Raw genomic sequence first — 15,843 nt, 5'->3', positions numbered from 1 at the left:
ACATATTACAGGATTTAGAAGTGGGGAAGGAGCAGTAGGGTTCATCTCCTCCAGCGTCCTCTTATTTTACACATGAAAGAACTGAAAACCAGCCAGAAGAAATGACTAGTCTCAAAACGTGCTGAAGAGCTGGTTCTCTTCCCACTCCAAACCCCAAGTATTTTCATTGTACCGCATTGCTCTGCGTTGATTAGCAAGCAGTCAGTAGACTGAGGGCCAATCTCACTCTTTGGGCCAGAGAATGAATAAATATTTATTAAATACTTAGTGCGTCAAGCACTCTGTGGAACTTTGGGAATACAAGGAGTTGATGAAAGACAGTCTCTGCTCTCAAGGAACTTAGAATCTAATGGAGAAGACAATGTACAGACAAACTGTTTACAGGATGACTAGGAAACAATTAACAAAGGGAAGGCACTGGAGGTAAGGGCGATTGGTATTCCTGTAGGAGGTGGGACTTGAAGGAAGCTGGGAGGTAGAGATGAGGAAGGGGAACATCACAGACATGGATGGGGGACAGCCAGAGAAAATGCCTGGAGTGGACGGATGGAGTGTCTTGGTGGTGAACTGCTACAAGGCCAGTGTCACTGGATCTGAGACTATATCGTACAGAGAAAGGTGTAATCAGACTGGACAGGGAGGAGGGGGCTAGGCTAGGAAGAAAGGCAACTTCTGAGTCTGTTTCCTTGGTTGTAAAATGGGACAATTCACTGCCTGTCCTTTATCTACTTAACAGAATTGTAACAAGGAATGAATGAAACAGAATTTCTGAAACCTGACGCACGTGACAAAATGAAGGCGGGGGCAGCACGAAGGAAAGAGAAAAGACATTTATGATTCTTCAGTGGTAGAAAAGGCCATGCTTCGCACTCTATCTGAAGGCCAGTGTGCTATCCCTCAAAGATAAGTGAGGCAATCTGCCATGAAAGGAGATTTAGTTAAGTATGAAAAGGAAATCAAGAGCTAAGAGGAGAAATATCTTGAGGCTCTCCTCCTCATAGGCTAAGCTGCTTTTTTCCTTAAAAAGTAAGAAAGCTGCAGACTTAATTGGCTCAGGGGACTTAAGGCTCCAGCTTTGACCCAGCCTCTAGGTTGCCTAGGAGGAAGGAACCTTTCAGAACATTTAATCCCCTGATTAAAAAGACCAGGGGGAGAAAAAAGACATGCAGAGGTAAAGGGACTTACTCAAACTTACGCAGTGAGTTCATGCAAGTCCTAGGATTAAAACCCAGGTTTTTGGACACCTAGTCCATTTAAAAAAAAAAGGATCATTCGATGACTCCTCTCCCACCACATCGTAACATCGTGTTATCTTCCCTTTAATTACCAACTCCATTTTTGCTTTTAACTCTACAGTATTTCAAATGAAAAAAGTCTTCCTTACTTAGGCCAAGAAATCTATGTGATATGGGGACCTTCAAGGCCAGGAAGAAACTGGTGGCTGTAGTCACAAAATTCCAAGCCACCTGTGGAAAGGATTAAATGTTACAGGATTCTAACAGGGTAAAGAAATCCCCTGGGAGAATGTTATAGTTCCTAAGTAAGTCCCAAGATTACATCAGTCTCTATATCCCTCCTGACTCCTTGGGAAGTTTTTTGTTTGTTGTTCAGCCACTTCAGACTCTGGGACCCCATCTGGGGTTTTCTTGACAAAGATATGGGAGTGGTTCACCATTTCCTTCTCCAGCTCATTTTACAGATGAGGAAACTGAGGCAAACAGGGTTAAGTGACTTGCCCACAGGGTTACACAGCTGCTAAGTGTCTAAGGCCAGATACGAACAGGATTTTCCTGACTCCAGGCCTAGTGTTCTCTCCCTCAGACCACCTAGCTGCCCTTGGCAAATCTCTTTCTGCCATATAATCCAACCCTCCCAATTTTACAGAAGACCAGCAAAGTAAGTTGCACATAACACAAAAATTAGCAAGAAAAATTTAAAAAATAAAATAAATAATACAAAATATATAATATAAAAATAAAACAAATAAAGGAAGACCCAAGAAGCTAGTCTTTGATGATTACTAAGGATTTCCTAATATGTTCCTTATTTCTGGTCATTAAATCCAAGCTGTAAAGGAGCCAGTCCCATTTGTACCCACAAGGCCAACACTGGCAGCCACCAAGCTCCTGGGATTTGAATTATTTTTGTTCTAGCTTTACTTGGGAAAAGCAGCTTATTCACCTCACTTTTCCTTTAAGGCAGAATGAAAAACTTGGGAACACAATGGATTAAAAATGAGGAGGGAAAGGGAGGGGCATGTTTTAATAAGGTACAAAAAGGAAGCTACAGCAAAATTTTCTCTTGTGTATATATAAGATAATCATGATGAAATTCCTTCTTGCAAAAAAAGATCAGATATCTCTTGGAAAAATGCATGAAACTTTAAGCTGATCTCTACTTATTTCCTAAAGTGGGGGGCAACGGGGAGGAAGTGGTAGAAAATAGAGGGGCTATCCTCATTTCTTATCTGCACCTCTACTTCCAAGAAATAAGAAAATGGGGCTCCATCATGCTGGAGCAGGAGGAATGTTACAGAAACATCAAAGACAGCTGTATCAGAAAGACCCAAGTTCAAATCTAGCCTCAGACCCTGACTGGCTGAGGGACTCTGGGCAAATCACTTAACCTCTGTTTGCCCCAGAGTAAGGGAGGCAGGGAAGAAGAGGGATTTACCCTAGATAAGCTTCTGAAGTCCCTCCTCCCAGCTCGCAATCCATGATTCCCCCACCTGAAACACAAGCTTACAAATAAATCCAAGCCTCCTGCCATGAAAATGGACACCGGTGGTTCAGATGACACACGGTTTGAGACATCCGCTTAACAGCGACAGGGATGCTCTCAAGGCACCTTCCTCCTACAGTCTCCTTCCAGGAAACTCTTCCCATAAGCCCAGGGCACAGTCAGTGCTCATATTCCAAATGAACCCAAGGCTGAGGTGAGCGCCCTCCAAATAGCTTAGGGCAGAGCCGAATAAATACTTAGTGTCCTGAGCACCAAAAAAAGCAAACGCTAAAAATAGCAGCATTCCATCAGAAAGGCAGGATTAGGGTATGATGCTGAGGGCATCGGAACCAGGAGGCAGGAAGTCTGTCTCCCAGCAGCCGGTGTGGCCACCAAGCTGGCTTCCTCTCCCTTCCTGATGGACACAGCTTTCTTCCCTTTAAGGGACTCCATAAGTTCTGGCATCATTACTTTTCCACCTGTCACTTTCTGGATGGCAGAAATATTTTTATCATGCTCATAGGACAGGGCTGCCTAGGTTAGAGCCCTTCAACCAGAAATGGGAGGAAAAGGATCATGTTTGTCAGGATCATAGATTCAGAGGCCATCTGGTCCAACCTGCTCTTTTTACACACGAGGAAACTGAGGCTCAGAGAGAGGTGCTGCCTAAAAGGTCACACTGGTAGTAAGAAGTGAAGCCAGGGCCTTCGCCTCCCAATCAGGGGCCCTTTCCATGGCACTATACCATTCACCCAGTTGTTGACAATAATGCAGGACTTGGTACTATTATTTTATATTATAGCTGTTTTAGCCTTTAAAAAAATTTAGTAGACTGAGCTCCTTTAGGAAGCTTTGTCTAAATTTTAACTTTCCCTATAGCCTAACAAGTGCTTTACATGGCAGGTACCTTAAAATGCTTTCCCAGGTTAGGAAACATTCATTTAAAATCCTAGCACTGATAATTACAATCTGTGCAATTTTAAGCGAGTCCTTTAATATGAAATGGGGATAAAATCTTTATCCTCCACACTTCATCACAGGGACGTTCTAAGGAAAGATCCCTTAAAATCAGGGATTTTGTTCTCGTGACAAAGAAGTCAAGGTCCAAAAAAGGAGAAGCAGCGACAGAAGGGCTGCTCACCTGACCATAGGTTCCTCCATCCTTCCTAGAGGTGACATCCATAGAGAATTATAGCATGATACTCCTGGCTGCGGTCTTCATAGGAGCAAAGTGAGGCCCAGAAGGAAGGTGACCGGCCCAAAGACACACAACCCTGGCCTTTTGTCTTCTCACGCAATGCCTTTCCTCTTTCACCATCCTGCTCCCGAAGAAGCAACCACTAAGTAGAAATTCCTTCCTACCACTGAGGAACTACATGGAAGGGGAAAGATAGCTCTAACATGATGCGACTGCCCTTTTGTGTTTGTTTTGGCAAGGCAGGGTGCTTTGCAATTATATCATTTGATGCTCATAACCACCCTGGGAAGTAGGTGCCAGTATTATCCCCATTTTACAGCTGAGGAAACTGAGATGAACAGAGGTTAAGTGACTTGCCCAGGGTCACACAGCCAGTAAGTTGTCAGGTGTCTGAGGCCACATTTGAACTCAGGTCTTCCTGACTCCAGGACTGGCGCTTTATCCACTGCACAACCTACCTGCCCTGTGAATGCCTTGGGGGAAAAAAACTCAGGGAAAAAACCCAACCAAAATAAGGAAATGAACTTATCTTTTTTATAATTGGGTTATCCCTTGCTACTACTACCCAAAATAAAAAAAAACTGTGCTTGACAGAAAAGCTTGAGTTTAGGTTGTTTATAGAAAAAAGGTCGCACCTCTAATAATACCCAAAGCAGATTTCTGCCTCCTTTTACAAAGTGTGACTATGCCGCCTTCCAAGCACTAGGCAGAACGGTGGAAATCCCACATTTAGAGAAAGCTGCCATGGCAAGACTCCCTCCTCCCCGGCCCCCCCCTCCCCCCAGCATTACTCATCAGTTCCGAGGGAGTCAGAGTCTCAACGTGCAGCCTCCAAACAGAGCAGTCTCCTGAGTCAGTTTAAATCAGCTGCTCCACCCCGGGTCCTGGCAGAGAACATCCAGATTCACATCTAGCTATCACATCCTTAGGGGGAAAGACTTCATAGTTATGGGAAAAAGAGAGAGTTTTGTGTCCTTCAGTAAGTAGCATGTAAATGAGTTCTGTTATATCTCTCCTAAACAGGACTGTACCAACGGTCCCATAGCAACATCAATTATTAGGAACAGAGACCATTAGCAATTCTTTACAAGGGAAGACAAACACCAACGTAAATCTTTGTTGGATACAAGCTCCCACCATTAAGTATGGATCCCTCTGAAACGTTCTGGAGAAGCTCCCATCTCTTACATGGCTGATCCCTGGAGGTGAAGCTTGGCTATAGATACAGGGGATATTTGGCTTACAGCAACTCACACAGACTCGAAGCAAATTCATTTATTCAACAAGCAAAAATAAAATTTTTTTGCTACCTTGTTTTACATCACCTTCATTTCCAAACATCCCTCCTCTCCCCGCCAACTATCCAGTCTAATATAATGTGATTTGTCTTTGTAAAAAATATTTGGGGAAAAAAAAGGATAAAAAAACTCCCAACAAATGAACTTTTTCTTTATGGAAGAAAAAAAATAACAATTAAAATAAAGAGTATAAAAAGCAAAACCAACATACCACTGAAGGGGAGCATAGCAATATTCTACATCCTCAGGCCCCCACTTCTACAAAAAAAGGGAAGGTGGATTTTCTCAATTCTTTTCCAAGGCTAAATTTTGTGATCATGATTATTACCCAGTGTTCAGCTTCGTTTCTGTACTGAGATTTAGATAAGGTCTGTTTCCCAAACTCACAAAGCTTGCTTTCCTTCTAGTCTAAATAAAGAAGCTGTCCAAGAGAAGCTGTTTGCTTAGTGAAAAGAATACCACTCTAGACTTGAGGTCCAAGGCCCAGGGCCAGAAACCCTTACTATCCACATGACCTTGGGAAATTTTCCACTGGACCCCATCTTCCTCTTTAAAATAAAAGATTCAGCAGCCAATCCAACCCCTAAGGTTCTATATCAACCATTAACAGGGAACTTAGATTCATGATGGCAGTCTCAAAGCTGGAAGGGTTCTGTAAGTAACTGCAGACACCCAAATGGTACTTTATAAGGCATTATCTCATTCAGATCCTGTGACTTAAATGTTACATGTACTACAAGACAAGGGAAAAAAAATGCAAAGTAATTTGCCTAGGGTTATATATAGCTGTAATTGAACATGGGACATCCCTGACTCCCACGAGGGCCCTCCATCCACTGTACCCTACTCAGTTGTCTTCATTTTAAAGATGAAGTTGAAATCTCAAAAAAGAGAATTAAAGTGCTCCAGTGTCAGCAGAGGATTCGGGAGACCAGCATCTCTTTTCCAGTATATGTTAACTCTTCCACAAGGAGGAAAGTTGTTCAAGGTAACCAAAAGGAGGTGATCACCAGAAAAGGATTTCTTTCAATTCAAACTTGGCCTAGTCCATGACTGTCCAGAGGACTTCACCTCCACCATTCTTAGTCCCCTAGTGCCTTCTCTGAGAATTGGAGAGTTCTGCCTCTTTCCTGGAAACTACATTGAGGAAGACCAACACCAGCTATGTTCACTTTGAACCCAGCTCAGTCCATGATTCCCAGACGACTTCCACGAGAATGGAAGCTTCTTAAGGGCAAGAACCATCGTTTTTGCTTATATTTGTACTTTCAGTACTAAGCCTAGTGACAAGCATGCAGTAAGTGCTTAATAAATGCTCTGCCTATCTATCTTCTAAATTTTAGAAAGTCTTGCCTGTAATTCTAAAGACCAACCTCAAATTTGAAGATACACAGGCTAAGTGGGGAGAGGCCAAGTATGAAATAAACTCAGCAGCTCTTTTGAATCTTAACCAAATAAGCCTTGATTAAAGTATCTGGTCTGGCCTGTCCTAGGAGACACATTAACCAGGGGTTTGCACAGCTCTTATCTATGAGTCTAAGGGCTTGGGTTCCTCTGATACTGACATCGTGTCCTCAAGTTACATTTGGAACAGAGAAAAAACGGCACAGCCAGTCTGGACAAAGTGAGATTGGGACTCCATCAGCAGAAGGGCAACCATTCTGGCCAAAGGTGCTACCTTCAGGGCCAACTATGCCATTTGAAACCAAGAATTTGTGGAGCAGGGAGAGAGGGGAAATGCCTAAGAGGAAACTTCCCCTTAGCTTTAGGAAAAGCCCACTTCCCCTCCTACAAGGAAAGAAATAAAGATTTTGAATTTTTCTCCCCCTTAAATTCTACTTCCCTCTCTGCCTGGGGCCCAGGCGAGCCTTTACTAAAATTCAGCAAACTCACCTCATTTCAGGGTGATGCACCACTCACACAGCCCACGCAGCCCCTTCCCACACAACCTTTGCCGTGATTTCCAGCACAACCAGGGAATGTCTGCTGAATAAATGATAGGTTTGCAGGAGAGGATGGGGTTATTCCAGAGGCCTCTTTTTAAAGCAGCTGGTTATTCCAAATTCCTTTCCCTTCATAGGATGGACCAGAAGGGATCTTAGAAGCCATTTAGACCATTTTCATAAAAGCAAACTGAAGGCTACCTAAATTGGTTCAAGTCTCACCCAAGGCCACAGGGCTAAATAAATGTCAGAGCCAGTATACAAAACCAGATCAAGTCAATTAATAAATATGTATTAAGCATGGGGGAAGGGAAGAGAGGGAGAGGAGGAGTGGGGGGAGGGAGGGAGAGAACCCTGCCCTCATGAAGCTTACAATCCAATGGATCCAATCAACCAGTCAATATTTATTAAGCAGTACCTACTATGTGCCAGGCAGGCACTGTGTTAAGTGCTGGGGATACAAATAAAAAGGGCAAAAGACAGTCCCTGCCCTCAAGAGTTCACAATACAACGGTTTCCCACCTCCCAATGACTGAGCCAGAGCAGTGATTTCATCAGCACAGCTCTCGGTGAGGAATTTCCCCTACAGCACAGGCTGGCACCACCAAGGCATCAAGTGGTATATCTAGGAATCACACTTGGGTCTTTTGACTCCAAATAGTCTAGTGGATTTATGATCTTATGGATGCTCCCTCCAACCCTTCCATGCCCATCTATCCTGTAGCAAGTCTTGTCTTTGTTTTAAGTTCTCACAAGACATCCACGCATTTACTGGACAGTCCCAGTTTTGTGTTTTTGGGGCTAGCTGGCACAGAGAGCGGGCTGGGCCAAGATTCGGGAAGGTCCAATTTCAAATCCGGTCTTGGATACTTTCTAGCTGTATGACCCTTGGCAAGTCACATGACCCCTGTCTGCCTCAGTTTCCCTATCTGTAAAATGGGGATGATGATGATGCTAATAGTAAGCGCCAGTAAAGGCCCTGGCACACAGCAGCCAGTGCTATATAAATGCTACTGTTATTACTGATATCACAACCAATCCCTTGACACACCCCCCCTTACCATTGTGCTTCACTGCCACTAGGGAGGGATATGTAGGCCTGGCAAAAGAGACGGCCAGCTGCATAGTGAGAACAAGGGTTAACCGACCAGTAGTCTGGCTGATGAAATGTCATCTTCCACTCTTAGAGCCAGAAGGAGGGCCTCTGGTGAAGTAGTTAGATCCCCTCTGGGGAGCTCCCAGAGAGCCACGGGCAAGAACCTTACAGGATGGAAGGCTGTAGGCAGCCCATGATCATGGATCCACTTAAGAAAGAAATAGTTTATGATTTCCCCTACTAGACAGCAAGTTTCTTGAGTCAGTCAATATTAAGCACCTACTATATGCCAGGCACTTAAGCCGGGGGTGGGGTGGGGGGCTACGAAGAAAGGTCACCGAAAAGTCTCTGCTTTTTATGGATTCGGCCTAATGAGGGAGGCAGCAGGCCAACAACTATATACAAACTACACACGAGATGAACCGGAGACAAGGAAAGATGGAAAGCACCAGGATGAGGGGACATGAGGAAAGGCTTTCTGGAGAAGGTGGGATTTGAGGAAAGGCAGGAGGCAGAGCATTTGGGGGAGGGCCAGCTGTCTGCCTTTTCTAGCTCCCCCCGAGCCTAGCACAATGCTTTGTGTTTCATGAATGCTTGTTAAATTACAGGATTTCGGAGGTGGAAGGGACCTCGGAAGATGTCTCAGCTAATCTGTGCAGGAATCCCTGCTACAGCATTCTGCCAGCTACTTTATCCAGCCACGACTTGAAGACACCCAGGGATGGGGAACTCAGTAGCTCCCGAAGAAGGAAAATGACTTCTCTTTCAGAGGCTCTTTCTCCCAGGCACATCCTCCATTTTGGATGGCACTAAGAAGAAAACACCGGCAGGAGAATAAACAGTCTGAGCTTTTTACGCTACTGCGCAAAGGGAAGAGCAGCGGCAGACAGCCTTGAGTTCTCTGGAAACCTATAATTTCCTTCCCTTTGTGGTTCAGATCAGTGGACTTAATTACTATACTCAGTTGCGCTCAACAACAAGGAAAAAAGAATCTACTGCTCAACAATCCCTGCACATGTATCACAAAAGGGTGACCTCTAACAACAGCGTTCCCAAAATAACCGGGATTCTACATGCCAATTAGCCAATAGCCACGGGAGATGCTCCGGCAGAGCTACAAGAGGCATTAAGAGGGCATCTAATCTACTCAGTACAGGGACTTCCCTCAAAATAATTCCCACTGGCCACAAGCTTCTTTTAGAACACTCCCTAATAAAGGGGAACTCACTATTTCTACAGCAACTCGCTCCATTTTAGGGCAATGAGAATTAGCACCTTCTTCCTTAAATGGAGCCAGAAGTCTGAGTTAAGACTGTTTTAAGCCCAGCCTTCTACTCTGTACTACTCTTCTCTTGAGCAAATGACGACCCTATAAAAACGCATGAAGGAAGCCGCTGCATTTTCCCTCCAGGTACTATGCTATATAATTTAAAGAGAAATGAATCAGCACTCCAGGAGAGAAGCAGGGATTCGAATCCCAGTTTTGCTACTTACTAGCCTGTGTTCCTGAAAATTCACTGAATGGCTATGGGACTCAGTTTCCTTCTCTGTAAAATGAGAGGTTGGCCAAATGAGCTTTAAAAAACCCCCACTCTAAGTTCTATGACTTGTAATCATCCAGTCCAGGGATGGGAACCTGCAGCCTCAAGGTTACATGTGGCTCTCAAGTCCTCAAATGTGGCCCTTTGACTGAACCCAAACTTCACAGAACAAATGCCGTTAATAAAGGATAGATTGCCCTTAAGAAAGAACAAATCCCCTTAATAAAAGGATTTGTTCTGTGACGTTTGGTTCAGTCAAAGGGCCGTGCTTGAGGACGCAGAGAGTCACATGTGGCCTTGAGGCCTCATCTACTCCAAACCTTCATTTTATATAGAAGGAAACAGAAGCCAGGGTAGGTGAAAGAATCTGCCCAAAGTCACATAGGCAGTAAGTAGCAGAAATGGGATTTGAACCTAGGTCTTGCTCATTCAGTCCTCTACTACACTTCACTGCTTTTTCAAACATTCCTTTGGGGAGGGGGGGTGCAGTTAGATGGCAGAGTGGATAGAGCACCAGTCTATCAGAAGGACCCAAGTTCAAACAGGGCTTCAGTGTGGACAAGTCACTTAACCTCAACTGCCTCCAAAAATCCCCCAGGACCAAATCAAAATAAATTCCTTCCATCAAATGATTTTCCCAACTTTTCTCCATTCTGGTAATGACCCCCCCCAAAATGTTATGACGACACCCAAAGCTCAACACATTCAGCCACGAAGAAAAAAGCTGACTTACGCAAATCGTGAACTTGAATTTAAATGGTGGTCCCTCGAAGAAGGCTGCACAGTTGTCATCACTGGCTGTGGCGAGACGGTAAGGCCTGGTCTGTTTAATATCGACGCTATTAATCACTTTGTTATGTCCAGTTATCTCCCCGACGGAAGAGCCGGTAATCCCAAAGGAAGACTGATCCGAAACTTAAATGATAAGATACGGAGTCAAAACACAGGAGAACCAGACAAGCGAGAAAGCTGTTAAGGCCGTGTTGTACAAAATTTTAACTTGGCTACCACTAGCTAATCCAACCCAACCATTTAACTGAGAGAAAAACTTGCTGACTTCTTTCTGCTTCCCTCTGCTGTCTTTGCTGAGGTCAGAAATCAATCCTTAAAATAACACTCAGTCATTTCAGTTCAATGCAAGGGAACACTTATTCTCGGGACAGAAAGGTTTTATGCTTTTAAAAAGTCCCAATATGAAAAAAATCAGATCAAACTAGAGTTCTGTGGAACTCCAACTTGTCATAAAATAAAAGGAATGCTAGAGGTAAAGCTAGAGGCTTTTGATAACACTTTGGCCAATTCCCTAATTTTAAAAACTAGGAAACCAAACACTAAAGAAGTGACTTTTGCAAGGTTACAGACTTGAACCAGAGGCATCCTGACTACCAGGACAGGGGATGAGGTGAAAATAATAAACAAGTACAGAAAAATGGGACTGTTTGTTTAAATCCATAAAGGACATAGAAAAAAAAGGGTCTTCTTTGACTAGGGAAAGCAAAAACACACTCTCAGAGGCAGTAGGTATAATGGTGAAGAATCTGAATATATCTGGGTGGGAATCCTGGTTCTGCCAATCAACTAGCAACACTGGAAGTCATTTCTCTAAGATTCAGTTTATCATCTGAAAAATGGAGGATAATAATGCTAACATTTGTATAGCATTTTAAGGTTTGCAAAGTGGCAATACCACACACACACACACCACTCTCTTCTCTCCTCTCTCTCTCTCTACCTCAGAGAAGCAGACTTAAGAGTCAGGAAGACCTTAGCATTACACCACTTAGAATACTGCTACTTTGACTACCTCCACAAATGGCTTTAAGGAAGAAAACATAATGTGAACAAGGGTCAACTGGCATGCAGCCTAAACCAGATTAAAATGTTAACTGGAAAGTGCTGAACAAAATAAATAAAAATATGGACACAATAGAGATAATGTTAATTTGTGGTTTTTTAAGTCAATCAATATGATGCTGAAGGAATCCTTGCTATTTGAATTTGGATAAGAAGCTACTGCTAGTTGGGGACTGTCAAGGTACAAGATTGGGACTCTGGAGATGAGGGTTCCAGTTTGGTATGCCATAGACTTAGGCCAGGCAATTCTTCCTAGGCCTCAGCTGAACTTGATAATCATAAGGGGTCCTTCCATCTCTGACATTTGATGATTTTGTGGCTTGTGTTTTATAATCACTAGCCACTGGTAATACTCAACAGACACAACTTCGATCTATATCGAAGTGAAAACATACCAAAGAATTGAATATTTCACCTTTTTTTATGTTGGCATAAATCTTTATGCTTTTAGAAGACAAAAAAGGGGAAACATGCTCACATATAAAGTGAATTAAATTTAAACTAAGCAATGCAGTGTGGAAAGAGGCATGGGTCAAATCTGGAAAGTGGTAAGCAAGCCATTTTCACCTCTAATAGTGAGCTTTTTTTTCTCTTTTTTTAGGAAACCAAAAAACAAACCAAAAGGGGATTAATTTCTCAGGTTAATCTCTAAGCACTCTTCTGCCCTGAAAGCTAAACCCTCCAATTCTTTAGGCAAGTACTGAGCTAAGAGCCTGTAAGGCACACCAAAGAAGCTAGGACATGGTCCCTGCCCTCTAAGTATCGACACTTAAGCATTTTTTGTTTAATATTTAATAAGTCTTAGGAACAAGACCCACACACTTGAGAGAAACAAGGCAAGGCAGGTGTATACAACCAGTCCACTCACTTCTCTCTTCTTCTCCAACAACCGCGATCCTCTTGCTGTCTTCGGTCCAGGCAACGTCCTTAATCTTGCCAGCAAAAGGCTGATACTCGTATTTGAGGAGGTGCTCCTTCTGTGTGGTATCCCAGATTCTAAGCTTCCCAGAGACATCTGCCATGGGAAGAAAATTGGGAGTTGCAGGGCAGGAGAGGAGAAGCATCATTATTTAGCAAAGATCAACTCCACAATCTGCCCCAGTCGCTTGAAGGCACCCCGGAAACGAGTTCAAGAATGGTCTGCTGAGAACAATCTTTGCACAAAACAACTACATCAGGTACTCTTAGGCTGAAGCCTGCCTACAAAAAAGGATAGATAGACCCTATCTTTTCATACACAACTTCTTCAAATTAACAACCTTTGGGCAACAAAGTCAGAAGCTTGGGTGGCAGGTACTAGAAGTCCTATTTATGTCATATGCAAAGGGCTTTACATATACGCAGTTTGGTCCTCACACCAATCACAGTAGGTAAGCAGTACAGTCATTATCACCTTTTACCAACAAAGAAACAAAGTGAGAGATTACTAAGTTGGTCCATCCATGGATGTTCACCACCTGAGGCCGGGTTTGGACAGAAATTCCAACACCAAGGCCCTCAGGCACTGAACTACTCTGACTTAAAGGGATGAAGAAAATGGATTCAGTAAGCTGGGAGTAACCCGATTTCCCTACCTCCTGCAAGTCACTTAGGTTCCTAGAGTTTAGATAGACTCCAAAAATATGTGAAAGGATTATGTATGATGGCCTGTGCAGATACGTAAGAACAAGTAGCATAAAATGATTAGGTTTAATATCAATTATCGCCCAACTTCAGGAAACGTAGCGCTAGTTCAAAAGCTTGCAAAAAATCCATTTCTACTGTCGACTTTAGTTTAGGAAGCTCTTGTCCTGGTATGCAGGCAACAGCACTGTATCTGAAGTCAAGGTCAGGGTTTGAATCCAAGCTCCCTGTGTAAAGACCTCATTTTCTGCTGTAAAAAAAGGAAGGGGTTTCTCTTTATCAGGTAGCATTTATTAAGCAGGCACCTAGGACTACGTGGATGGCACCGGGCACTGTTGTTGTTCGTCCTTCGTTCTTGAAGAGCACCGTGACATCGGGAAGGTAATGCCATGACTTGCAGATGAATTGGATTTAAGTGAGGGAGGGCTGTGCCAAGTCACCAGCCTCAGTTTCTCTTCTGAGCCATGTGGGTCCAATGGCAAAATATAGATCAGGACGTTCGGAGGCTTTATACACCGAAAGATAATCCTTGATTTGAGAAGCTCACAATCTAACAGGAGAGACGATATACAAGCAACTCTGTACAACAAGATCGATGACGAGTTAACTAGAGAGACTTTCAGAGGGGAGGCAGTAGGGTTAAGCAGGATAAGGAAAGCCTTCTTGTAGACAGTAAGAATTAGCTAGGATTTGAAGGAGGGAGAGAATCCAGGCAGGAGGGACAGCTATTGAAAATGCAGAGCTGAGAGAGAAGAGAGTCATGTGTGAGTTAACAAGAAAATCGGCAGTCCTGGCTCACAGGGTACACAGAGGAGGGAGTTAGATGTGAGAAGACTGGAAAGGCAGGTAGGATTCAGGCTATGAAGGTCTTAAGCAGGCTTTTAATTGACCCGATGCTGGAGGTAACAGGAAAGCACTGGAATTTAGTGAACAGGGAAATCATTAGATCCTAAGATGGTGTCTGAGGTTCCTCCCAACTCTAACATTCTTCATTCTAAGATTCCTCCTTTGAGCACTGAAATCTCGCTCCCTTCCAAATGACCGTAAACCAAGACCAAATTCAACAATTCAGATTTAGATTCTCAAGTAGGTTCTTTTGTAAGAAAAAAATGGAAAGGCATAAATACCATAGCCAATGTTTTACAATGGTCTCCTCTCTAAGGAAGGGCTGCATTTTCAACCTAACAGATTGCAGATTAAGAGAAGTGAGACCCGCAGGCTTCTCTCCTCCAGCCCTGCCAGAATCCTGTCAACAAGTATTGACTACCAATAGTACCATCTTCACAAATTAGCATGGTGATTGGCAACAGAGGAGAGAGCATGTGGATTTGAGACATCTTTTAACACCATTAATGAAAGCTACATCGTAAGTTGCACGGAAAGTGCCCGAGATGGTCCTTTTCTCAGTGGGAATTCAAGCTTCCACCAACGTACGCCTCAGGCCTGCACTAGGCTCTGAAGAAAACATCTTTTGTTTCTTCAATTGCTTCAAGTCGAGACATGTGAGACAACACCCTGATAGAACTCTGTGGGCCTGACTTCACTGTCGGGGGAGCATTCCTGGAAGAGGATCTCCCAAGAGGACAGCATGTGAGAAAAAGATACAGCCATTAGGGCGATGGGAGCTTGGAAAAGAAATGCCCTGTTTACCTGAATTCAGGCCAATCAGGTTTAAGCTTTGGATCAAGAGGAAAAAAAATGGGGCAGCTAGAGTATAGAGCACTGGCCCTGAGTCAGGATGACCAGAGTTCAACTCTGACCTCAGACATTTACTAGCTATGTGAACCTGGGCAAACCACTTAACCCCCACTGCTGGGGAGGATCGGTTGGAAGAGAATGACTATGCGGGGAAAAAAGAGAAATCCCACCCCTTAGTTTGAGGTCCTGAGAAGCTACGTCGGCCCACCTAACACCCTTGCAGGTGTGGGTCAAACTCACACCGCTGGTGACTTCTCTCTCTCTCTCACGTGTAGTTAGGAAAACTAAGGTATTTTAATTCCCTGATTATTCTAAGTCCAAGAGCTCAAGCAAACTAGCATCTCATCAAAGTCCCTTACATCTGGGGCCCCAACCTCGGCTGCTCATCATTGACCCCTTGCCCACCACTAAACTGCACTAGGATGATTGACTGAGGGCCCAAAGGCCCAAGTCACCAAAGGTTTCATAGCTCACTAAAGGTCAGCACCACTGTCCAAGCAATGCCCTTTAAGAATCCTATAAACACCTCCTTATGTAAATGTTCCACTCTAGCCTGAAAACCAAGCCTTAGGTTCAGGATTTAACTGTTTGCCTCGTTTCCTCAACTGTGAAACAGGGATTATAATACCACATACCTTCCAGGTTGTTCTGAGGATCAAATGTGGTATTTGCAAATTGTTCTGCAAATTTAAAGGGCAATGTAACTGTTGCTATCATGACTGTTTATAAAGACCATCACCATAGAAGAGATCCTTGTTCCCCAGGAAAATTCACCCAATTAGGTGTGAAATACATGTGTAAAGAGCTGACTTGCCTGGAGGACTGGGCATCCTAACCTTGCCCTATAAAGTAGGAAGGTTAAGAGGCTCTG

The 15,843-nt window shown here is 43.7% G+C and overlaps 1 protein-coding gene across 1 annotated transcript in view; it reads right to left on the bottom strand.

Moving 5' to 3' along the window:
* Positions 1-15,843, bottom strand: part of WDR1 (WD repeat domain 1) — a 60,506-nt gene that overhangs the window by 30,124 nt on the left and 14,539 nt on the right. The window contains 3 exon segments of the mRNA XM_036762598.1: positions 10,531-10,686; positions 10,688-10,712; positions 12,516-12,666. Of these exon segments, the coding sequence (XP_036618493.1) occupies positions 10,531-10,686; positions 10,688-10,712; positions 12,516-12,666 (332 nt within the window).

The sequence above is a fragment of the Trichosurus vulpecula genome, chromosome 6 (genome assembly GCF_011100635.1).
Source record: "Trichosurus vulpecula isolate mTriVul1 chromosome 6, mTriVul1.pri, whole genome shotgun sequence".
In the NCBI taxonomy this organism is placed as follows: domain Eukaryota; kingdom Metazoa; phylum Chordata; class Mammalia; order Diprotodontia; family Phalangeridae; genus Trichosurus; species Trichosurus vulpecula.
This window is presented reverse-complemented; position numbering and strand designations above follow the sequence as displayed.